This window comes from Schistocerca nitens, chromosome 11 (assembly GCF_023898315.1).
Source record: "Schistocerca nitens isolate TAMUIC-IGC-003100 chromosome 11, iqSchNite1.1, whole genome shotgun sequence".
In the NCBI taxonomy this organism is placed as follows: domain Eukaryota; kingdom Metazoa; phylum Arthropoda; class Insecta; order Orthoptera; family Acrididae; genus Schistocerca; species Schistocerca nitens.
The window spans coordinates 117,590,039-117,615,995 of NC_064624.1; the positions used below are offsets into that span (position 1 = coordinate 117,590,039).

Consider the following 25,957-nt stretch of genomic DNA (forward strand, 5'->3'; position numbering starts at 1 on the left):
TTTATGGGGGGAAGGTATCAGTCAAGAAGATAGGTAAAAATCTAATTTGTGGGCCAAATAATTTTTGTGGAATCAAATGATACAGAGTGTCAAAGCAGTCGGAACACGATGTGTCTGCACAGGCGAGCAGTGCAGTGACAAATTCGCGCACAGCGCGGAATGCAGGGAGCACGTCTTTGTAGCAGCGAAAGGGTTAATGCGGCCGTGGTGGCTTTACTTCATGAACTGCGCGCTCCCCCCTAAATGTAAGCTTGCGAACTATGCTATACTATGGCGCTGCTTCTATTGGCGCGTGCATAGTTTGCAACTGGCAACGCAGCAATCTCCCGCGTGTGGGTGGGCATGCGCGAGCCGCCAAGATAAAAGAATTGAACTATAATTCCGTCCCGGGGGGGTACGGGGTGGTGGCAGGAAGGGCATCTGGCCACTCCTTAACCATTAACATGCCAAATCCGATTAACAATGGCAGACCCTGCATAACTGCGGGACAAGGCTCAAGCGATAGATAGATAGATAGATCAGTTTGTTTGGCTCTGCATTGTAGAAAGCCAAAGTATGTGGTATACATTCCCACGTGTAACAACACGATGAAATTTGCTGCAGGCTCATTGCTTTCCTCATTGCAATCATCGTAGCTCTCAGCCAAGCTGGTGTCACTGTTCTCCTTCGAAGCCTTCAGTAGTGCTAAGCTTGAGCGACTGTCAAAAACAGACTGCAATATCTGCTAGTGTGCAGGTCATATGTAACAACACCAACTAATACATAAATAAAACATCGCAGTTAAGATTCCACCCCACTCTCAAACTTTTGCTCATCCGGTGATCTACTGACATCTGTCGCTGCTATCTCCACAACAGGTCTTGCCACTGTAATTTATTTTTGCTATAACAATTACAGTCTGTTTAATATGATCTACTTTCTTTCTTAACCATGTCGTTCTAGATTAATTTTCCTCCTTGTTTCAACTGAATTTCACCATCATGTTGTACAACTGATTAAAACCTGGTAATGTTTTTACACTGTATTGTAAAACATGAACAGTGGCCAAATTTATCATTTGCAACCTACGTAGTAAATCATTACAGTCTCTCATAACCAAATAAGATTTTGGTCTGGGTTCTGAATCAACTTATGTTCTTTGAAGGACAAAAGTTTCTGTATTTGAATGTTACCTTTATTTAAAAAATGACATTAATGTTTGTATACAGTACTTATACATGTATGAGAACATTTATTGCAAACCTGTTAAAATACAACAAAAGTTTGTAAGTTGATAGACTTTAATTCTATTTTCTCCTGTGCTTCACAAAACTGTCAAATGCTAATCAGTGCAGTAGAATGTTGTGGCTAGTTCATAATTTCTTGCTTATCTCTTGCACTTGCGCAGTGTTAGTGTCATGTGATAGTTTGAGTAACGTCGATACTGTATCGAGCGCTTCGGTGTATCGGGAAGTCTTGAGCCTTTGGAATGTATCCTTTGCCAAGCCCTGCCCTTGACAATTATTTAAAATAAATCTGCTTATGACCTCAGTAACCAAAGCTTCATCTTTGTGATGACAGCTGTAAATGCAATAGGAGGGTAAGTCAGTTATTATCCGCAAAGTAGTTATAAAATTTTATTTTAATCAAATACTAAACTTACAAGAACATCATTTTTCGACATAGTCTCCATGGGTTTCAATGCACTTGGTCCATTGTTGTACAAGCTTCCACATTGTTGTTGTTGTTGTTGTGGTCTTCAGTCCTGAGACTGGTTTGATGCAGCTCTCCATGCTACTCTATCTTGTGCAAGCTTCTTCATCTCCCAGTACCTACTGCAACCTACATCCTTCTGAATCTGCTTAGTGTATTCATCTCTTGGTCTCCCTCTACGATTTTTACCCTCCACGCTGCCCTCCAATGCTAAATTTGTGATCCCTTGATGCCTCAAAACATGTCCTACCAACCGATCCCTTCTTCTAGTCAAGTTGTGCCACAAACTTCTCTTCTCCCCAATCCTATTCAATACCTCTTCATTAGTTACATGATCTACCCACCTTATCTTCAGCATTCTTCTGTAGCACCACATTTCGAAAGCTTCTATTCTCTTCTTGTCCAAACTGGTTATCGTCCATGTCTCACTTCCATACATGGCTACACTCCATACAAATACTTTCAGAAACGACTTCCTGACACTTAAATCTATACTCGATGTTAACAAATTTCTCTTCTTCAGAAACGATTTCCTTGCCATTGCCAGTCTACATTTTATATCCTCTCTACTTCGACCATCATCAGTTATTTTACTCCCTAAATAGCAAAACTCCTTTACTACTTTAAGTGTCTCATTTCCTAATCTAATCCCCTCAGCATCACCCGATTTAATCTGACTACATTCCATTATCCTCGTTTTGCTTTTGTTGATGTTCATCTTATATCCTCCTTTCAAGACACTGTCCATTCCGTTCAACTGCTCTTCCAAGTCCTTTGCTGTCTCTGACAGAATTACAATGTCATCGGCGAACCTCAAAGTTTTTACTTCTTTTCCATGAATTTTAATACCTACTCCGAATTTTTCTTTTGTTTCCTTTACTGCTTGCTCAATATACAGATTGAATAACATCGGGGAGAGGCTACAACCCTGTCTCACTCCTTTCCCAACCACTGCTTCCCTTTCATGCCCCTCGACTCTTATAACTGCCATCTGGTTTCTGTACAAATTGTAAATAGCCATTCGCTCCCTGTATTTTACCCCTGCCACCTTCAGAATTTGAAAGAGAGTATTCCAGTTAACGTTGTCAAAAGCTTTCTCTAAGTCTACAAATGCTAGAAACGTAGGTTTGCCTTTTCTTAATCTTTCTTCTAAGATAAGTTGTAAGGTTAGTATTGCCTCACGTGTTCCAACATTTCTACGGAATCCAAACTGATCTTCCCCGAGGTCCGCTTCTACCAGTTTTTCCATTCGTCTGTAAAGAATTCGCGTTAGTATTTTGCAGCTGTGACTTATTAAACTGATAGTTCGGTAATTTTCACATCTGTCAACACCTGCTTTCTTTGGTATTGGAATTATTATATTCTTCTTGAAGTCTGTGGGTATTTCGCCTGTCTCATACATCTTGCTCACCAGATGGTAGAGTTTTGTCATGACTGGCTCTCCCAAGGCCATCAGTAGTTCTAATGGAATGTTGTCTACTCCCGGGGCCTTGTTTCGACTCAGGTCTTTCAGTGCTCTGTCAAACTCTTCACGCAGTATCTTATCTCCCATTTCATCTTCATCTACATCCTCTTCCATTTCCATAATACTGTCCTCAAGTACATCGCCCTTGTATAAACCCTCTATATACTCCTTCCACCTTTCTGCCTTCCCTTCTTTGCTTAGAACTGGGTTGCCATCTGAGCTCTTGATATTCATACAAATGGTTCTCTTCTCTCCAAAGGTCTCTTTAATTTTCCTGTAGGCAGTATCTATCTTACCCCTAGTGAGACAAGCCTCTACATCCTTACATTTGTCCTCTAGCCATCCCTGCTTAGCCAATTTGCACTTCCTGTCGATCTCATTTTTTGAGACGTTTGTATTCCCTTTTGCCTGCTTCATTTACTGCATTTTTATATTTTCTCCTTTCATCAATTAAATTCAATATTTCTTCTGTTACCCAAGGATTTCTATTAGCCCTCGTCTTTTTACCTACTTGATCCTCTGCTGCCTTCACTACTTCATCCCTCAGAGCTATCCATTCTTCTTCTACTGTATTTCTTTCCCCCATTCCTGTCAATTGTTCCCTTATGCTCTCCCTGAAACTCTCTACAACGTCTGGTTCTTTCAGTTTATCCAGGTCCCATCTCCTTAAATTCCCACCTTTTTGCAGTTTCTTCAGTTTCAATCTGCAGTTCATAACCAATAGATTGTGGTCAGAATCCACATCTGCCCCTGGAAATGTCTTACAATTTAAAACCTGGTTCCTAAATCTCTGTCTTACCATTATATAATCTATCTGATACCTATTAGTATCTCCAGGATTCTTCCAGGTATACAACCTTCTTTTATGATTCTTGAACCAAGTGTTAGCTATGATTAAGTTATGCTCTGTGCAAAATTCTACAAGGCGGCTTCCTCTATCATTTCTTCCCCCCACTCCATATTCACCTACTATGTTTCCTTCTCTCCCTTTTCCTACTGACGAATTCCAGTCACCCATGACTATTAAATTTTCGTCTCCCTTCACTACCTGAATAGTTTCTTTTATCTCGTCATACATTTCATCAATTTCTTCATCATCTGCGGAGCTAGTTGGCATATAAACTTGTACTACTGTAGTAGGCATGGGCTTTGTGTCTATCTTGGCCACAATAATGCGTTCACTATGCTGTTTGTAGTAGCTAACCCGCACTCCTATTTTTTTATTCATTATTAAACCTACTCCTGCATTACCCCTATTTGATTTTGTATTTATAACCCTGTAATCACCTGACCAAAAGTCTTGTTCCTCCTGCCACCGAACTTCACTAATTCCCACCATATCTAACTTTAACCTATCCATTTCCCTTTTTAAATTTTCTAACCTACCTGCCCGATTAAGGGATCTGACATTCCACGCTCCGATCCGTAGAATGCCAGTTTTCTTTCTCCTGATAACGACGTCCTCTTGAGTAGTCCCCGCCCGGAGATCCGAATGGGGGACTATTTTACCTCCGGAATATTTTACCCAAGAGGACGCCATCATCATTTAACCATACAGTAAAGCTGCATGTCCTCGGGAAAAATTACGGCTGTAGTTTCCCCTTGCTTTCAGCCGTTCGCAGTACCAGCACAGCAAGGCCGTTTTGGTTAATGTTACAAGGCCAGATCAGTCAATCATCCAGACTGTTGCCCCTGCAACTACTGAAAAGGCTGCTGCCCCTCTTCAGGAACCACATGTTTGTCTGGCCTCTCAACAGATACCCCTCCGTTGTGGTTGCACCTACGGTACGGCCATCTGTATCGCTGAGGCACGCAAGCCTCCCCACCAACTGCAAGGTCCATGGTTCATGGGGGAAGAGCTTCCACATACCCTCATAAAATACGGTTCTCGATTGAATTGCGAACCAGGAATGCACCGCTTCTTTCACTGCTTTGTCCGAAGCAAATCGATGGCCCCTTAATGCCTGTTTGAGTGGACCAAACAAGTCATAGTCAGAAGGGGAAAGATCAGGACTATATTGAGTGTGATCCAGTACTTCAAATTTGTGTTTCTGGAGCGTTTCAGCAGTGTGGGCAGCAGTATGCGGATGGGCATTGTCGTGCAACAACGCAACATCTTTTGACAGCAATCCTCAGTGGTTGCTTCGAATTGCAGGCTTTAGGCTGGTGGTAAGCATCTCACTGTAATGTACACTGTTTGTTGTGCGCCTTTCCCCATAATGTTCCAGTATTGGACCTTGTGCATCCTGAAAAACTGTAAGTATCAGTTTTTCTGAAGACGATTGGGTCTTGAACTTTTTCTTGCACGGCGAATTTGGATGGTTCCGTTCCACACTTTGCTGTTTACTCTCTAGCTCGTAATGATGGATACACATTTTGTCATTATTAATGATCCTGTTTAAGTAGTTGTCCCCTTTGTTACCATAGCGATCCAAATGTTCTTATCAAATGTCCAATCACGTTTGTTTATACAGTTGTGTGTGTTGTTTTGGGACCCATCTTCCTCAAACTTTATGAAACTCAAGTCTGTTGTGGATGATTTCATAGACAGAACCGTGACTAATTTGCAGACGATGTGCCACTTCGTCAATAGTTAATTGCCTGTCTGAGAGAATCATTTCACGTGAACGGTCAATCGTTTCTTCGTTTGTGGCGGTAACGGTCATCCGGCTCTTTCATAGTGCGTAACACTTGTGCGACCATTTTGAAATTTTTCAATTTATTCGTAGACACTCCATTGCGGCAAAGCACTGTTCCCGTACTGTACCAAAAATCTTCGATGAGTTTTGGCCCTTGATACGCCTTCCGACCACAAGAAACTGTTCACTGAATGTTGCTCTTTTTTGGTGCAAATAGACAGCAGAGCAGCCATGATTAACAGCACTGCAGCGATAATGAAACTAACCTAGCAAGTTGAAAATTGCAAAGATATAACAACAAATAAACAAAGCATGTGTCTTCTACTTAAAACAGCATTACTACCAAAATAAACAAAAATATAAGTAAATTGTTGATAATAATTGACTTAACCTCGCACAACCCCTGTGCACATTACTAAACAGTGTGAAAATGTTGACATCACCACAGCAGTTTAATCTGCCAATGTAAGAAGATCCTGTAGTTTTTGAATGACAAATTTGGGATGAAGCCTCTTCTTATAATTATGTAAATACCCCAGATGATGCAGGGTTTTCAATATGCTATCTGCTGATACATATTTCACCACAAGTGATCTGAAGATGATTGTTGTAGTCGACTAAAATTAGTCATCACATTTTAATGTTTTATACTGTACAAGATCTAGACAATAATATAGTTTTTACTGACTTGAGCTATTAATGCATGCTGGGTCGAAACAGAAGCACAGTTCCCATCCGTAATATGTTTCTGTTGTGGCCGGATGACGGTGGGTCTGGTGGTGTCGATAAACGACTGCCGCATCTGGGAGTGGGGTGGCTCATCAGTTTGCATGTGGGCTGCACAGTTTTGGAAGACTTGCAGTGTTGAGGGCTGCAATGTGGCGGAAGCTCTGTGTCTAGTGGTAGCTTGCATTTCAGTAGTATCTTCTGCATTTAGGTAGGCTGGCTTGCACCAGGACGTGGACAGTGCTGTGTCTCCCCCTTTAATGTGGACAGTGAGTGTGCTAGTGTTTCGTCCCGTGAATGCGTTTGGGCCTCGGAAGGGCAGTTCTAGTGCTTTGCGCAGTGGATCGTGTCGGAGGAAAACGTGCTGCGTCATTACCAGCTCTCTGAGAACGAAGGTAGCCTGTTTTCAGTGCCGTGTTGTTCCACTCGGTCGCATGGCCTCCAGTAGGTTTTGGAGACCTGTGAGGAAATCTTGAGTAGAGTGGAGGGGTTCAGGTTGTTGTTTGAAAAACTCTCCTGATAAATGCAGAGTTTGCTACAAGGCATCTCCACTGGGGAGGCCTGCAGGTTGTCTTTGTGCAGGTCCCAATAGCAGTACCGGGAGGGCATAATCTGTGAATCCACCGTGTCTTTGAGGAAAGGTGTAGGTGCTCCACAGTGCCATTTACAGCTGCGTGACAGGGCGGAGCTCTCGTCAGGTGTATCTTGTACGAGCGGGCTATTCCACGAAAGATATCTGCCTCCCACGACCTATCCTGGTCGGAAGTCATTTGTTGTAGGCAGCAGGAACGTCAAATCCGACCACCGGTGAAGGCACACGTCTTGTTCTCGGCAGTTCGTGTCTCCACCAGGTGTACCTGTCGATCACTGTGAGACGGTACCGGTAGTTAAGTGCAGGTGGGAGCGGTCCTACCGAATCCGGGTGGACGTGAGAGAATCGTGCCTCCGGAATGTCAAAACTTTTTGGCAGAGCTCATACCTGCCATGTCACTTTGCACGTTTGGCAGTCAGTGCAGGTCCGAGTCCACGTACGGCAGTCCTTCCGTATACCGGGCCACGCAAAATGCTGTGAGCAAATTCACTGATGGCTGAGCCCGTGTAGAGAATGAAGAACGAAAACCCATAGTTGTAGAAGAGTGGGTACGTACAGCTGTTGTTGGCCAGCAGCACTGCAGTGACATTCAGAGCTGTAAGGTGCGCCTGGAAACCGACCAGCTACCAAACGTCCAGACGCAGCAGCCACCTCGCAACACCAATTGACTCACCATCGTCCAGCCCCGACAGAAATGCATTATGGAAGGAAACTGTGGTTCTTTTTCAAGCCAGCAATTGTTCATAGTTAAAAGTCCGTGTGGTAGTGTGGTGTAGTGACCTCAGCTCGCAGGTCACTCGACTATCCGTCGGCTACATCGCGAACGACCAGTGCTGGGAAGACCGCAATATCCAGCAGTTGTGTGGAGGGGGATGGGGGATTGCCAGGTTCGGGTTTGATTTCCGGCCGGGTTAGAGATTTCATCTGCTGGGGGCCGGTCGTCATCTCATCTTCGTCGTCACTGACACGCGAGTCGCCAGAGTGGCGTCAAATAAAAGGCCTCGTACTAGGCAGCTGGATGACCCTAAATGGGTCTCCCAGCCTGTGTTACCATTCGATCATTTCATTTCCCCCTCTTGATATCTTATTTCTTTTCTTTGTAGACTTCATCTCCTTAGCAGTATGGCCTGTTCTGGAAATGCATTCCTGTTTATATGTTTCAAATAAACTCCCAAATAAAAGAAGCATTTCCTGTAAGATGTGCACAAATATTCCAGCTCGTACAACGTTGAAACGTCCCACAGTAATTGTCCGCAGCAACAACTCAGCTGGTGGATTGAGCTGTACAGATTGTGTGACAGTTCATAGCTGACTGATTCCTTTGTCGGAGTACAGTCCACAGTGCACTATTCTACGGAGCGCAGCATGTCTCCGAGGCAGGCGTGCAGGTGCCCGGAGTAATTGCCAAACCGGCGGGTGCTGCAAAGCGTGACTAAACTGCCAGTACTGTCTCATCTGGTAGAAACTCTGCACCCATCCTCATTTGATTACATGGACAGACAATACGAAATCTCTATACAGTATTAGTGTTCAAACTCACTAAACCAATTAATGAAAATTAATTACTCATTTTTCAGTCATCATTTGTTGGTACTAAAAGCATTGTGCAGTACATTACTGTGCCAGAGTGGTATGTTCACTAAAAGTTATATGCGAGTCAGAAACGTGGAACAGCAAAGGGACAGAAACTGTTTGTCTTCGAGAGAAAGGTGTTGAGAAAAATATTTGACCAGTCGCTTGACTGGAGGACACTGAAAAAAGAAAGGAACAAAAAGACAGGAACTGGTAGAGCTGAACTCACAAGCTGACGTTGACTGAAGGATGAAGAAAGGAACATTGATGTGGACAAGGCACCTAATTAGGACAGAAGAGGAAAGACTCCCACGAGTAGAATTCTCAGGAGCCTTGGAGGGCAGAAGGGGGTGAGGAAGGCACTGGACGAGGGGAAGGATGCTGTCAAAAACGATACAGAGACACCAGGCCGAAGAAAAGGAGAATGGGCCGTGAAAGTCAGGAACAGAAATGAGTGGCGGAGGAATGTAGCGAATGTGTGTAGTCTCTCGAGCCAAACTGGAAATTAGGTGGATGATAAAAATGTAATCTTAGTTTCTTAAAGACATTTGTTTACTCGTATTTGACTTTCAGATTTCCCACTGAAACACACACAGTAGTTATGTAACCTCCTATGATGTGAAGAATCAGTAAGCTATCTGCCAGATGCTGTGAATTTTAAGTCATCTTGTTCATCTCTCTTAATATGTTGTTAACCAATTAAGTTATTCAAAAAGGGTATTCACTGCACTCAAGAGCTCAAGTATCCCCATCTGGCAATAGTAAGTAGAAACATTAGTGTTCTGGTTCAAATGAATTGAAGTATGTAAGGAATTAGCTTCCTGCAAAATTAAACTGACTTTAAACTGCCAAGGTTTCATCAGCCTTTCTTTTGGAAGCCTTAATGATTTTTTTCAGTTGAAGAGCTACATATCTTACTGGACACCTCTGGGAATTTGATGTGAGGGGGGTGCTGATTTTGAGAGGTGTGTGCTGACTTAATTCGTATCAGCTGCCCGATGAAAGATTCAGCTGAATGAGCCTGTAGAAATAATTATGTTTCTTTCTTTTATTATTATGGAAGGACTCACGTCACAGCATTAAATCAACAACATTATTTTTTAAAAAAAATATTTAAAATTTATTTGCTGCTAGCCCCTAGTTTGTAGCCTAGATAATAATTCTGGTTATACATATCAATCTGATACACTACATTAAATATCTGTTGGTCTGTGAGGTATTTTGATGGTCATTTGGGGAAAGAAGTATTTTATTGAGGTCAATAGTTTTCAACATATGTGTGATAATTTTGAAGCCTTTTCTGGCTGGGAAATCTCAAGAGTTGAAAAAATAGTTACCATATCTCAGGCCCTGTTCATTATAATGAAAAGCTTTTCTAGATACTGAGTGAACCTGCAGCAATCTCTACCTAACATGAAATTCAGATGAATTTTGTAGGAGATAGAAACTTCAAATTGACTTTTTCCCACCACAAAGATCATGTGGCAGTTGCTGCCATACAATACTTGCAGCACCAGTGTCACAATTTTGGATCTATAACACTGGATGCCAACTAATTGAAATCCAACAACAGTGACCTCAAACTAGTCTAATAAAATGTCCACTTTAAATATGAAACAAAATTTCAAGCATTGTTATTTCCAGTAGCGACAGTGTAATGTTGCTGTGGGAACGTACAATGAGAAAAGGAGTCTGTATTCATTATCAGGTTCAGGTGCAAAATTTGGAGAGTTTTAGATGCCTCATGTATTCAGCACTCCACATCTCGACCCAGCTGTCTGTATTCGACAGAGAGCCTTCTGGTGTGAGGAAGAAGACTCAGTAGAAGTGGTGAAGATGAATCGGACAAAATTGAACACACAGGATCGTTGTAATGCAGCTAACATGTGTGTTTGCTCGAGGTCTGTAACAAAGAAAGAGAGCCCAAATAATTAACATTCTGTACATAATTATTGCAGATTTCAGTCCCATTCCTAATGACTGATTCACTGTTGAATTTACTCGTGATGTTATCTATTTCATTTTGTTTTCATCCAAACCTCAAATTCATATTAATCCTATATTCAAAATTCAGGATGACGGAAGGATGCAGTAGATTCCTGATCTACTGAGGAACAGTTTTCCAGAATCCAATTTTGGATGCGGTCATTTTTAGTTGGTCCAGTTATTTTCTAGAGGTTCAGTTGACTGTTGGTGCTAAGGCAAGGGTGGACTGTCTGGATTGAAACACATTGTCTGTTCTCCAAATCTCATAAGGGAGTCTTCGGCCACTGCTCTTTTCAGGAGAGCAGAAAGGTTAATGGGACATGTCCTGTGTCATCGAGGACCACCATTTTGGTAATGGAAGCAAGTGTGGAGGGTAAGAATTGTAGAGGGTAACCTAGGTGTAACTACGGGAAGCAGGTCCGAAAAGATATAGATTGTGGTTGTTGTGCATGAAGAAGAGGCTTGCTCAGGATACACGAACGTGGGAGGTTGCTTATCTGTTGCGAAGCCATCGTACGGCAATCGTGTGAATCGGTACTGAGGACGTTATGTCACCAGTTGTCAGATGTGTGATGCTTTTACCACAACATGTTTGGGACTGTGCTACCTAATTATCGAGTGCTATAAAACGAGGAAACCAGTCAAAAATTATTGTATTGCCCTGTAATGTAACATACCATAAAGCTTCTATGCCATTAGGCATCATAAGCAGTAAAATCCAGCAGCAAATGTGCATTGTCATACATAAAACTCTTTGTAGAATATCTCATATTGGTGTGTTACACTCTCGTGGCACAGTTTTCATGTGACATTGGAAGACAGTAGTATCTGAGGGCCATTCTTGGGCCCAATTTAGCGATGTCTCCTCAGCAAACAGCCACCGATTTATTCGAATCGGCGGCATTAGGTTTAATGTTTTCAGTTGTCTTCCATGTGGATGCACACAATGAAATGTAGGTGTAGTACTTGTTTTTGGAACTTCTAGAACTTTTAATGTTCATGAATTTTTTGATAGACAGTAGCATTGTTGGGTGCTCTGACTTATGCTTTGCAGGACAGTGCTATTTTTGGTAGGTGGCAGTGGCAGCTTTAGTTCATCAACTGTGCCTTGAGAATATAACATGCTTAACATGAGATATTCTAGGAAGAGTTTTATGTTTGGCAGTGCATGTTTGCTGCTGCCTTTTGCTATTGATGATGATGCCTAATGGCACAGGAGCTCAGAGGTATATTACACTATGGGCCGTTATAAATATTTTTGAATGGGTCACTACGTATAGTGTTGCAATTTATCGATATATGTGTTGTGGTAAAAATAAGACACATTTGACCACTAGTGGTGTAACATTGTCAGTACCATAGGGGACCGGCGTGAAACAAAAGCCTTTCGAATGAAGACCGCAACAACATACAGTTGATATTGATGAAGTTATAATAAGTGGCAGATTATTGACTGATTTTTTTTCTGCTTGCAGATACGCGACCAATTAGAGGAAGTAGTGCCTCTCTCACCGGTCCAGGTATTTCTCAAAGAAGAAGAGAGTGTAAGTATTTCTGAAATATTGACTTTCCTCTACACTCTGACCCAATGAGATAACTATTAATTGCGTGTCCATTGCCTATAGCAGAGAAGGCCTGTGGATGCAGTTTCTTATCTACTACAGTTGATAGTTTGTGAATTTGAGAATATACATTATAATGAGTCACAGTTGTACTTTGCATAAATGTAAAGGTAGGCTAACTTGCTAGCTATGTGAAGCTCTTTGCAAATGTTGCCATTGTGTACAAGGATTTCATATTGTTAGGAAATTATTGTTAAATGTAGTGAGTCTTGAAGATGATATTCATATTGTTCAAGGACTGACAAATGATGTAATGTAAATGGTAAATAAAGTGAAAGGGTATCATTGCTCATTGACCAGAATCGAACACACCTGTCGTGAGGTACAATTAAGTGTGTGTGTTGCTTTTTACTATGATATTGTGTCATATTTTAGGTGTGGCATATATTTGCATACAGCCTGTTGCTCCCGTGAGCTGTGTGTTATTAGTTCTTTTTGTGGTTCCTACATACATGTGCAAGGTATTTTGTATGCACTTGCTTTGCCATGTGGCAAGTGTTGTTCTCTTGCAGCCTTGAAATATTTGTACATCTTTTATGTTGGCTTACACTGCATGTCTTCTTCATATTCTGCTGATGCGACCTGTGACTGTTTGTAAGAAGTGGAGCAATACCACCGTTTAATCAGTAACTTTAAGGATGTATTTCCGTATTTGTGTCTCCAAGAGATTAGCAATTTCTTTTGAAAGTAACTTAGTACTTGAGTGACCAAGCTTCTTTGTTCCCTCATGTACCGTGGTTCGCAGATTCTTTCAGCACGGTGGCCAAGTGTGTTAATTGCTACTCTGTTCTGCTAGGGACAGTGATTGGAAATTTTGTGAAGGTATCTATCTGTGTGAGTGGGCTGTCTGTAGACTTTGTGCCCTAAAGTTCTATTAGGTTTTGCACTTTGGCCAGGGAAATACCGTATTCGTTTCTCCAATACTGTGGTTGTATCGAGATCTGATTGTTACTATATTAGGATGTACAGAGACCGTAAGAATTGAAAAGCACAAAAACAGCTTTAACAGAACGCAAGAAGGGCTGAAATTCGTGCAAGTTATTGTGGGCCGTGGTGCTAATAAAGCAAACTGCACTAATCATCTATATCTACATAAACACTCCACAAGCCACAGTACTGTGCATGGCAGAGGATACACTGTATCACTATTAGTTATTTCCTTTCCTTTTCTACTCGCAGACAGACCAAAGGAAAAAGACGACTGGCTATATGCTGCTGTATGAGCCCTAATCTCTCACATCTTATCTCTTGTGGTCCTTACACAGAATGTACTCTGACGGCAGTAGGATCATTCTGCAGTCAGCCTCAAATGCCGGCTCTAAAAATTCTAACAAGGGAACCTCCCCATCGCACCCCCCTCAGTTTTAGTTATAAGTTGGCACTGTGGACAGGCCTTGAGAAACTGAACACAGATCAATCGAGAAAACAGGAAGAAGTTGTGTGGAACTATGAAAAAAATAAGCAAAATTTTCAAACTGAGTAGTCCATGCGTAAGATATACAATATCATGGAGAATGTGAGCTCAGGAGCACCGTGGTCCCGTGGTTAGCGTTAGCAGCTGCGGAACGAGAGGTCCTTGGTTCAAATCCTCCCTCGAGTGAAAATTTTAATTTTTTATTTTCAGTTTATGTGACAAACTCTTATGTTTTCATCACTTTTTTGGGAGTGATTATCACATGCACAAGAAAACCTAAATCGGGCAAGGTAGAAAAATCTTTTTACCCATTCACAAAGTGTACAAGTTAGGTGGGTCGACAACATATTCGTGTCACGTGACGCACATGCCGTCACCAGTGTCGTATAGAATATATCAGACGTGTTTTACTTTGGAAGAATCGGTTGACCAATGACCTTGCGATCAAATTTTTTCGGTTCCCATTGGAGAGGCACATCCTTTCGTCTACTAATCGCACGGTTTTGCGGTGCGGTCGCAAAACACAGACACTAAACTTATTACAGTGAACAGAGACGTCAATGAACGAACGGACAGATCATAACTTTGCGAAAGTAAAGAATGTAAAATTTTCACGCGAGGGAAGACTTGAACCAAGGATCTCTCATTCCACAGCTGCTCACGCTAACCACCGGACCACGGCGCTCCTGGGCTCACATTGTCCTTTATATTGCCTATGTTGGCCATCGACTACTCACTTTGTATATTTTGCTTATTTTTTCATAGTTCCACAGAACTTCTTCCTGTTTTCTCGATTGATCTGTGTTCAGTTTTTGAAGGCCTATCCACTGTGCCAACTTATAACTAAATCTGAGGGGGGTGCGATGGGGAGGTTCCCTTGTAAGTAGTGCTTCTCAAAAAGAATGTCACCTTCCCTCCAGTGATTGCCATTTGATTTCCTGAAGCATTCCCGTAATACTTGCGTGTTGTTCGGACCTACCGGTAACAAATCTAGCACCCTACCCCCGAATTGCTTTGATGTCATCCTTCAACTGGACCTGGTACATATCCCAAATACTCGAGCAATACTCAAGAATAGGTTGCAGTAGTGCCCTATATGTTGCCTCCTGTACAGTTGGACCACACTTTCCTAAAATTCTCCCAATAAATTGTAGATGACCATTTTACGTTCCCTATCACAACCTTCACATGCTCATTCCCTTGCCATTTCATATTGATTTGCAGTGCTGCACGTAGATATTTAAACGATGTGATTGTATCAAGCAGGAAACTACTAATGCGGTATCCGAATATTATGGATATGTTTTTCCTACTCATCCCCATTAACTTGTATTTCTCTACATTTAGAGCTAGCTGCCATTCATCACACCAACTAGAAATTTTTCGTAAGTCATTTTGCGTAAGTCACACAATGACGACACCTTCCCGTACACCGCAGTATAATCGGGAAACAGCCGCAGACTTCTGATTACCCTGTCTGCCAGATGATTTATGTATATAGAAAATTACAGCAGCGCTATTGCACTTCCCTGTAGCACTCCTGATGATACCCTTGTCTCTGATGAATACTCACTGTCAAGAACAACATACTGGGTTCTGTTACTTAAAGTCTCAATGCCACTCACATGTTGGAAATCTATTCCATATGCTCATACCTTTCTTAATAGTCTGCAGTGGGGTACTGCGCCACATGCTTTTTGGGAATAGGGAATCTTACCTGTTGCCCTTCATCCATAGTTTGTGGGGTATCACATGAGAAAAGGGCAAGCAGAGTTTTGCTCCCTGTAACTGTGCTGGTTTGTGGACATAGCTTTTTGGTCTCTAGGAAATTTATTATATTCGAACTCAAAATGTTCTAGAATTCTACAGCAAACCTATGTTAAGGATATTATTCTGTAAATTTGTGGCTCTGTTCTTTATCCTTTTTATATACTGGAGTCAATTGTGCTTTCTTACGAGGTGCATTCAAGTTCTAAGGCCTCCGATTCTTTTTCTCCGGACTGGAAAGAGATAGAAACATGCGCATTGTTTTAAAATGAGGCCGCGTTCATTGTCAATACGTCCCAGAGATGGCAGCACTGTATGGCAGATGGAATTTTACCGCCAGCGGCGAGAATGAGAACTTCTTTAAATACTTAAAATGGCGACGTTTTCCTTACTTGAACAGCGTGCAATCATTCGTTTTCTGAATTTGCGTGGTGTGAAACCAATTGAAATTCATGGACAGTCGAAGGAGACATGTGGTGATGGAGTTACGGATGTGTGGAAAGTGTGTTCGTGGGTGCGACAGTTTAATGAAGGCAGAACATCGTGTGACAACAAACCGAAACAACCTCGGGCTCGCACAAGCCGTTCTGATGACACGATCGAGAAAGTGGAGAGAATCGTTTTGGGGGATCGCCGAATGACTGTTGAACAGATCACCTCCAGAGTTGGCATTTATGTGGGTTCTGTGCACACAATCCTGCACGACGACCTGAAAATGCGAAAAGTGTCATCCAGGTGGGTGCCACAAATGCTGACAGACGACCACACGGCTGCCCGTGTGGCATGTTGCCGAGCAATGTTGACATGCAACGACAGCACGAATGGGACTTTCTTTTCGTCGGTCGTGACAATGGATGAGACGTGGATGCCATTTTTCAATCCAGAAACAAAGCTCAATGGAAGCACACAGATTCACCGCCACCAAAAAAATTTTGGGTAACTGCCAGTGCTGAAAAAATGATGGTGTCCACGTTCTGGGACAGCGAGGGCGTAATCCTTACCCATTGCGTTCCAAAGGGCACTACGGTAACAGGTGCATCCTACGAAAATGTTTTGAAGGACAAATTCCTTCCTGCACTGCAACAAAAACGTCCGGGAAGGGCTGTGCGTGTGCCGTTTCACCGAGACAACGCACCCGCACATCGAGCTAACGTTACGCAACAGTTTCTTCGTGATAACAACTTTGAAGTGATTCCTCGTGCTCCCTACTCATCTGACCTGGCTCCTAGTGACTTTTGGCTTTTTTCAACAATGAAAGACACTCTCTGTGGCCGCACATTCACCAGCCGTGCTGCTATTGCCTCAGCGATTTTCCAGTGGTCAAAACAGACTCCTAAAGAAGCCTTCGCCATTGCCATGGAATCGTGGCGTCAGCGTTGTGAAAAATGTGTACGTCTGCAGGGCGATTACGTCGAGAAGTAACGCCAGTTTCATCGATTTCAGGTGAGTAGTTAATTAGAAAAAAAATTGGAGGCCTTAGAACTTGAATGCACCTTGTACAGTCACTTGGAACTTTGTGCAGAGCAGGAGATTCACGATAAACGCAAGCTTAGTAAGGGGCCAGTGTCCTAGAGTAGTCTTTGTAAAACCAAATTGGGATCCTTTGCGAATTTGGTAACTTAACTCATTTTCAACTGTTTCAGTTTGTTTCTTCCCCTCTACAAGCTCCACAACATATCTTATGTAGCAGTCGGGCAACATCACAAACCAACTGTAGTGTGGCTGCACCTAAACAGTTCTACTTGCTGAGCGTGTTTAAATTCAAAACTGATATTCAAATCCCTATAGCCTCTGATGACGTCTGCAGCACAAGGAGGCGAAACATTGGCCACAGAAGTATGCCTCAGGTCTCAGGCTGATGCCCAGAAAACGTAATTCGTCGAGGTCGCATACTGTCACTTTTTGGTGGGACTTAGCCGGAAGAGTTATACTGGCTGGTGTAGCGTGATTAGACTGCAAGGAAAGGAGTCTGTATTCCTATATTACAAGCAAGTTCAAAAACTGGAGTTTGAGACTCCTCATCTGTCCAGTGCTCCATGTCTACACGCACCTGCCTCTGTATCTGGTGGTCTTCTGGCTCGTAAGGAGAGGTCCCCAGCAGTGGAATTAACTTTCTGAAACCGTCTGTACGGTGATGTGGGTTAAGGTCCCAAGTATCACACCCTGCAGCCATTCACTCTGGTGGGTTCTCATTTGCGAGTAATCGAGAAAAAAAGTTTTGAATTTCACATGATGCTCTACAGATTTAAAACAACATACAGACTGGTTGCATAACCAAATGGTTAAGGTACTGTCCTTCCATGCTAAAGGTTGTGGGTTTAAGTCTCTTTTGTTTTTCCAGATGCTTTGAAACTTTTTATTTTTAAATCTTTATCAAAATGACTCTTGATTATAATTTTTACTCGATTATTTGGTTTGAAAGTATTTTTTTTATTTCTGTTCCTTTGTTACGTCATATTAGTCATTGTATTAACTTCATTATTTGCTCTCGTTGTTTGTCCTTTCAGTCTTTTTCCACTAGGAATTTCTGTTCGTGTGATTTTGATTATTGTTCTGTATTAACTGTGATTTAATTTCTTCCATTTTATAATCTCATATTTGTGTGTGTGTGTGTGTGTGTGTGTGTGTGTGTGGCGTGTCACCCACCACAACAGTACAAGTTTATATGCCAACTAGCTCTGCAAAGAATTATGAAATCGAAAAGAATTTTTGATGCGTCAAAGAAAATCCAAGAATTTTTGATGCGTCAAAGAAAATCCAGGACGGAATAATGATAATATTATGAAAAGGATAGATTGCTACTCATCATGTAGCAGAGATGTTGAGTCACAATGGGCACAACAAAAAGACTACTCAACACATAAGCTTTAGGCCTCGCGCGCATGCACACACGCACACACTCTCTCTCTCTCTCTCTCTCTCTCTCTCTCTCTCTCTCTTCGTGCTGTGTGTCACGAGCTGCATGGAATGGGGCACACACCTGTTTGGTTGAATTTGGTGCATGCCGGGTTGCTGAAAGTGAGTGATGCCATATCAAGTTAGAAAGGACATAAGCTGCTCATTCAGTTTTGCCACACAGGTGCCGTGCTCTACTGTGTAATGTAGCCGAGTCTCAGTCTCCCTCAACAATAGAATCCTCTATACTTTCTTCCATTACCAAACTGCTGATTTTTTGGTGCCTTGGGGTGTGTCATGCTGATAAATCCCTTCCTTTAGTCAAATTCTGCCATCAATTTCTTTCCTCCTTAACTCAGTTCTGTGCCTTCTCATTACTTATTTGATCTATTCATTTAATCTTCTGCATTATCTGTAGCACCACATTTCAGAAGCTATTGTCATCTTGAAACCTACTGGCAGATTAAAACTGTGGGCTGGACCAAGACTCGAACTCGGGACCTTTGCCTTTCGTGGTCAAGTGCTCTACCATCTGAGCTACCCAAGCACAACTCACGCCACCTCCTCACAGCTCCTCAGGTGAATACCAGGTTATAAATACAAAATCAAATAGGGGTAATGCAGGAGTAGGTTTAATAATGAATAAAAAAATAGGAGTGCGGGTAAGCTACTATAAATAGCATAGTGAACGCATTATTGTGGTCAAGACAGACACGGAGCCCATGCCTACTACAGTAGTACAAGTTTATATGCCAACTAGCTCTGCAGATGATGAAGAAATTGATGAAATGTATGATGAGATAAAAGAAATTATTCAGGTAGTGAAGGGAGACGAAAATTTAATAATCATGGGTGACTGGAATTCGAGAGTAGGAAAAGGAAGAGAAGGAAACGTAGTAGGTGAATATGGATGGGGGCTAAGAAATGAAAGAGGAAGCTGCCTGGTAGAATTTTGCACAGAGCATAATTTAATCATAGCTAAAACTTGGTTCAAGAATCGTGAAAGAAAGTTGTATACATGGAAGAACGCTGGAGATATAGAAGGTATCAGATAGATTATGTAATGGTAAGACAGAGATTCAGGAACCAGGTTATAAATTGTAAGACTTTTCCAGGGGCGGATGTGGACTCTTACCACAATCTATTGGTTATGAACTGTAGATTAAAACTGAAGAAACTGCAAAAAGGTGGGAATTTAAGGAGATGGGACCTGGATAAACTGACTAAACCAGAGGTTGTAGAGAGTTTGAGGGAGAGCATAAGGGAACAATTGACAGGAATGGGGGAAAGAAATACAGTAGAAGAAGAATGGGTAGCTTTGAGGGATGAAATAGTGAAGGCAGCAGAGGATCAAATAGGGAAAAAGACGAGGGCTAGTAGAAACCCTTGGGTAACAGAAGAAATATTGAATTTAATTGATGAAAGGAGAAAATATAAAAATGCAGTAAATGAAGCTGGCAAAAAGGAATACAAACGTCTCAAAAATGAAACTGACAGGAAGTGCAAAATGGCTAAGCAGAGATGACTAGAGGACAAAAGTAAGGATGTAGAGGCTTGTCTCACTAGTGGTAAGATAGATACTGCCTATAGGAAAATTAAAGAGACCTTTGGAGAGAAGAGAACCACTTGTTTGAATATCAAGAGCTCAGATGGCAACCCAGTTCTAAGCAAAGAAGGGAAAGCAGAAAGGTGGTAGGAGTATATAGAGGGTCTATACAAGGGCGATGTACTTGAGGACAATGTTATGGAAATGGAAGAGGATGTAGATGAAGATCAAATGGGAGATATGATACTGTGTGAAGAGTTTAACAGAGCACTGAGAAACCTGAGTGGAAACAAGGCCCCGGGTTTAGACAACATTCCATTAGAACTACTGACGGCCTTGGGAGAGCCAGTACTGACAAAACTCTACCATCTGGTGAGCAAGATGTATGAGAGAGGCGAAATGCCCTCAGACTTCAAGAAAAATATAATAATTTCCATCCCAAAGAAAGCAGATGTTGACAGATGTGAAAATTACCGAACTGTCAGTTTAATAAGCTGCTGCTGTAAAATACTAACACGAATTCTTTACAGACAAATGGAAAAACTGCTATAAGCCGACCTCGGGGAAAATCAGTTTGGATTCCATAGAAATGTTGGAACACGTGAGGCAATACTGACCTTACGACTTATCTTAGAAGAAAGAGTAAGGAAAGGCAAACCTACGTTTCTAGCATTTGTAGCAGGGGTAAAATATAGGGAGCGAAAGGCTATTTACAATTTGTACAGAAACCAGATGGCAGTTATAAGAGTCGAGGGGCATGAAAGGGAAGCAGTTGTTGGGAAGGGATTGAGGCAGAGTTGTAGCCTATTCCCAATGTTATTCAGTCTCTATATTGAGCAATCAGTAACCAAAACAAAAGAAAAAATCTGGGTAGGAATTAAAATCCATGGAGAAGAAATAAAAACTTCGAGGTTCACCGATGACATTGTAATTCTTTCTGAGACAGCTTAAGACCTGGAAGAGCATTTGAACGGAATGGACAGTGTCTTGAAAGGAGGATATAAGATGAACATCAACAAAAGCAAAACGAGGATAATGGAATGTAGTCGAATTAAGTCGGGTGATGCTGAAGGAATTAGATTAGGTAATGAGACACTTAAAGTAGTAAAGGAGTTTGTGCTATTTGGGGAGCAAAATAACTGATGATGGTCGAAGTAGAGAGGATATCAAATGTAGACTGGCAATGGCTAGGAAAGTATTTCTGAAGAAGAGAAATTTGTTAACATCGAGTATAGATTTAAGTGTCAGGAAGTCGTTTCTGAAAGTATTTGTATGGAGTGTAGCCATGTATGGAAGTGAAACGTGGACGGTAAATAGTTTGAACAAGAAGAGAATAGAAGCTTTCGAAATGTGGTGCTACAGAAGAATGCTGAAGATTAGATGGGTAGATCACATAACTAATGAGGAGGTATTGAATATACAGCACCTGCACCTTTCATCCAAATACAAACAGACTCTTGTTCACTTATTTTACGATGATTCCTTGTTCTTAAATAAAATGACTGGTTAGATACAAAGTATGACAGTCCCAAATGTTTATTATACACTTCTCCAACATGAAAAGTACGGTAAGATATTACATGTCTTGCATTGAATGCTTCCAAACCAGTAACATTCTTCACTTTATTACCATCAAAACGAACAACAGCAACTGTAATCCATCCATTGCCAGCTTGATGTGTATCTAATTGCGTAAGTGTAAAATTAATAATACACCCACAAAACACTGATGGACCTTGCAAAATAACTTGTAATCCCTTGTTAGCAACTCTCACTTCCAGATCTTCTATAGCCTTGTAAACAGTTTGACGCGAACGTCGATATCTTCTGCTGTAGCGAGGCATCTCGGAACATGCAGTTGCACGCGCTGCTGCTCGCCGACTGACGTCGGCTCTGACTGTAACTACTTATATACACGCGAAGCTCGTGACCTTGAACGGGACTTAGAAAATTCTGCAACTGGCGGCGGCTTATCCCGTCTGCGCGCGGTAGGATCTCTAGACCGCGCGCGGACGGCATAAGGCTTTGGCACGGCGCCAGAGCCAGATGCCTCGTGTTACGTCACAGATCAGAGTATATTGCATCACATTGTTCCAACTCTATGGCCTCCGGTCAATGTAGCGTACGTCTTGCGTTCAATGTATCAACAGATGAGAATAAATATAAAATATGGTTTTGAAATAAAAGACTTTAGTAATGACAAAAATATTATTTATTTCAATTTCTATAATAATGTGTTACATCTCCAGTAAGTTGAACTTTTGCACATCTTCCTGCACCTTTCATCCAAATACAAACAGACTCTTGTTCACTTATTTTACGATGATTCCTTGTTCTTAAATAAAATGACTGGTTAGATACAAAGTATGACAGTCCCAAATCTTTATTATACACTTCTCCAACATGAAAAGTACGGTAAGATATTACATCTCTTGCATTGAATGCTTCCAAACCAGTAACATTCTTCACTTTATTACCATCAAAACGAACAACAGCAACTGTAATCCATCCATTGCCAGCTTGATGTGTATCTAATTGCGTAAGTGTAAAATTAATAATACACCCACAAAACACTGATGGACCTTGCAAAATAACTTGTGATCCCTTGTTAGCAACTCTCACTTCCAGATCTTCTATAGCCTTGTAAACAGTTTGACGCGAACGTCGATATCTTCTGCTGTAGCGAGGCATCTCGGAACATGCAGTTGCACGCGCTGCTGCTCGCCGACTGACGTCGGCTCTGACTGTAACTACTTATATACACGCGAAGCTCGTGACCTTGAACGGGACTTAGAAAATTCTGCAACTGGCGGCGGCTTATCCCGTCTGCGCGCGGTAGGATCTCTAGACCGCGCGCGGACGGCATAAGGCTTTGGCACGGCGCCAGAGCCAGATGCCTGCATGTTCCGAGATGCTGCATGTTCCGAGATGCCTCGCTACAGCAGAAGATATCGACGTTCGCGTCAAACTGTTTACAAGGCTATAGAAGATCTGGAAGTGAGAGTTGCTAACAAGGGATCACAAGTTATTTTGCAAGGTCCATCAGTGTTTTGTGGGTGTATTATTAATTTTACACTTACGCAATTAGATACACATCAAGCTGGCAATGGATGGATTACAGTTGCTGTTGTTCGTTTTGATGGTAATAGAAGATCGTAAAATAAGTGAACAAGAGTCTGTTTGTATTTGGATGAAAGGTGCAGGAAGATGTGCAAAAGTTCAACTTACTGGAGATGTAACACATTATTATATTGTGGGTGTATTATTAATTTTACACTTACGCAATTAGATACACATCAAGCTGGCAATGGATGGATTACAGTTGCTGTTGTTCGTTTTGATGGTAATAAAGTGTGCACACAATCCTGCACGACGACCTGAAAATGCGAAAAGTGTCATCCAGGTGGGTGCCACAAATGCTGACAGACGACCACACGGCTGCCCGTGTGGCATGTTGCCGAGCAATGTTGACATGCAACGACAGCACGAATGGGACTTCCTTTTCGTCGGTCGTGACAATGGATGAGACGTGGATGCCATTTTTCAATCCAGAAACAAAGCTCAATGGAAGCACACAGATTCACCGCCACCAAAAAAATTTTGGGTAACCGCCAGTGCTGAAAAAATGATGGTGTCCACGTTCTGGGACAGCGAGGGCGTAATCCTTACCCATTGCGTTCCAAAGGGCACTACGGTAACAGGTGCATCCTACGAAAATGTTTTGAAGGACAAATTCCTTCCTGCACTGCAACAAAAACGTCCGGGAAGGGCTGTGCGTGTGCCGTTTCACCGAGACAACGCACCCGCACATCGAGCTAACGTTACGCAACAGTTTCTTCGTGATAACAACTTTGAAGTGATTCCTCGTGCTCCCTACTCATCTGACCTGGCTCCTAGTGACTTTTGGCTTTTTTCAACAATGAAAGACACTCTCTGTGGCCGCACATTCACCAGCCGTGCTGCTATTGCCTCAGCGATTTTCCAGTGGTCAAAACAGACTCCTAAAGAAGCCTTCGCCATTGCCATGGAATCGTGGCGTCAGCGTTGTGAAAAATGTGTACGTCTGCAGGGCGATTACGTCGAGAAGTAACGCCAGTTTCATCGATTTCAGGTGAGTAGTTACTTAGAAAAAAAATTGGAGGCCTTAGAACTTGAATGCACCTTGTACAGTCACTTGGAACTTTGTGCAGAGCAGGAGATTCACGATAAACGCAAGCTTAGTAAGGGGCCAGTGTCCTAGAGTAGTCTTTGTAAAACCAAATTGGGATCCTTTGCGAATTTGGTAACTTAACTCATTTTCAACTGTTTCAGTTTGTTTCTTCCCCTCTACAAGCTCCACAACATATCTTATGTAGCAGTCGGGAAACATCACAAACCAACTGTAGTGTGGCTGCACCTAAACAGTTCTACTTGCTGAGCGTGTTTAAATTCAAAACTGATATTCAAATCCCTATAGCCTCTGATGACGTCTGCAGCACAAGGAGGCGAAACATTGGCCACAGAAGTATGCCTCAGGTCTCAGGCTGATGCCCAGAAAACGTAATTCGTCGAGGTCGCATACTGTCACTTTTTGGTGGGACTTAGCCGGAAGAGTTATACTGGCTGGTGTAGCGTGATTAGACTGCAAGGAAAGGAGTCTGTATTCCTATATTACAAGCAAGTTCAAAAACTGGAGTTTGAGACTCCTCATCTGTCCAGTGCTCCATGTCTACACGCACCTGCCTCTGTATCTGGTGGTCTTCTGGCTCGTAAGGAGAGGTCCCCAGCAGTGGAATTAACTTTCTGAAACCGTCTGTACGGTGATGTGGGTTAAGGTCCCAAGTATCACACCCTGCAGCCATTCACTCTGGTGGGTTCTCATTTGCGAGTAATCGAGAAAAAAAGTTTTGAATTTCACATGATGCTCTACAGATTTAAAACAACATACAGACTGGTTGCATAACCAAATGGTTAAGGTACTGTCCTTCCATGCTAAAGGTTGTGGGTTTAAGTCTCTTTTGTTTTTCCAGATGCTTTGAAACTTTTTATTTTTAAATCTTTATCAAAATGACTCTTGATTATAATTTTTACTCGATTATTTGGTTTGAAAGTATTTTTTTTATTTCTGTTCCTTTGTTACGTCATATTAGTCATTGTATTAACTTCATTATTTGCTCTCGTTGTTTGTCCTTTCAGTCTTTTTCCACTAGGAATTTCTGTTCGTGTGATTTTGATTATTGTTCTGTATTAACTGTGATTTAATTTCTTCCATTTTATAATCTCATATTTGTGTGTGTGTGTGTGTGTGTGTGTGTGTGTGGCGTGTCACCCACCACAACAGTACAAGTTTATATGCCAACTAGCTCTGCAAAGAATTATGAAATCGAAAAGAATTTTTGATGCGTCAAAGAAAATCCAAGAATTTTTGATGCGTCAAAGAAAATCCAGGACGGAATAATGATAATATTATGAAAAGGATAGATTGCTACTCATCATGTAGCAGAGATGTTGAGTCACAATGGGCACAACAAAAAGACTACTCAACACATAAGCTTTAGGCCTCGCGCGCATGCACACACGCACACACACTCTCTCTCTCTCTCTCTCTCTCTCTCTCTCTCTCTCTCTCTCTCTCTCTCTCTTCGTGCTGTGTGTCACGAGCTGCATGGAATGGGGCACACACCTGTTTGGTTGAATTTGGTGCATGCCGGGTTGCTGAAAGTGAGTGATGCCATATCAAGTTAGAAAGGACATAAGCTGCTCATTCAGTTTTGCCACACAGGTGCCGTGCTCTACTGTGTAATGTAGCCGAGTCTCAGTCTCCCTCAACAATAGAATCCTCTATACTTTCTTCCATTACCAAACTGCTGATTTTTTGGTGCCTTGGGGTGTGTCATGCTGATAAATCCCTTCCTTTAGTCAAATTCTGCCATCAATTTCTTTCCTCCTTAACTCAGTTCTGTGCCTTCTCATTACTTATTTGATCTATTCATTTAATCTTCTGCATTATCTGTAGCACCACATTTCAGAAGCTATTGTCATCTTGAAACCTACTGGCAGAT

General features: G+C 42.0%; 1 protein-coding gene across 2 annotated transcripts in view; it reads left to right on the forward strand.

The window, feature by feature from the left end:
• LOC126213182 (uncharacterized) overlaps nucleotides 1-25,957 on the forward strand; it is a 222,561-nt gene that overhangs the window by 47,526 nt on the left and 149,078 nt on the right. For both annotated transcript variants that reach the window (XM_049940810.1, XM_049940811.1), the window contains one exon: nucleotides 12,148-12,216. In XM_049940810.1, coding sequence (XP_049796767.1) covers nucleotides 12,148-12,216 — 69 coding nt within the window. The remainder of the gene's footprint in view (nucleotides 1-12,147; nucleotides 12,217-25,957) is intronic.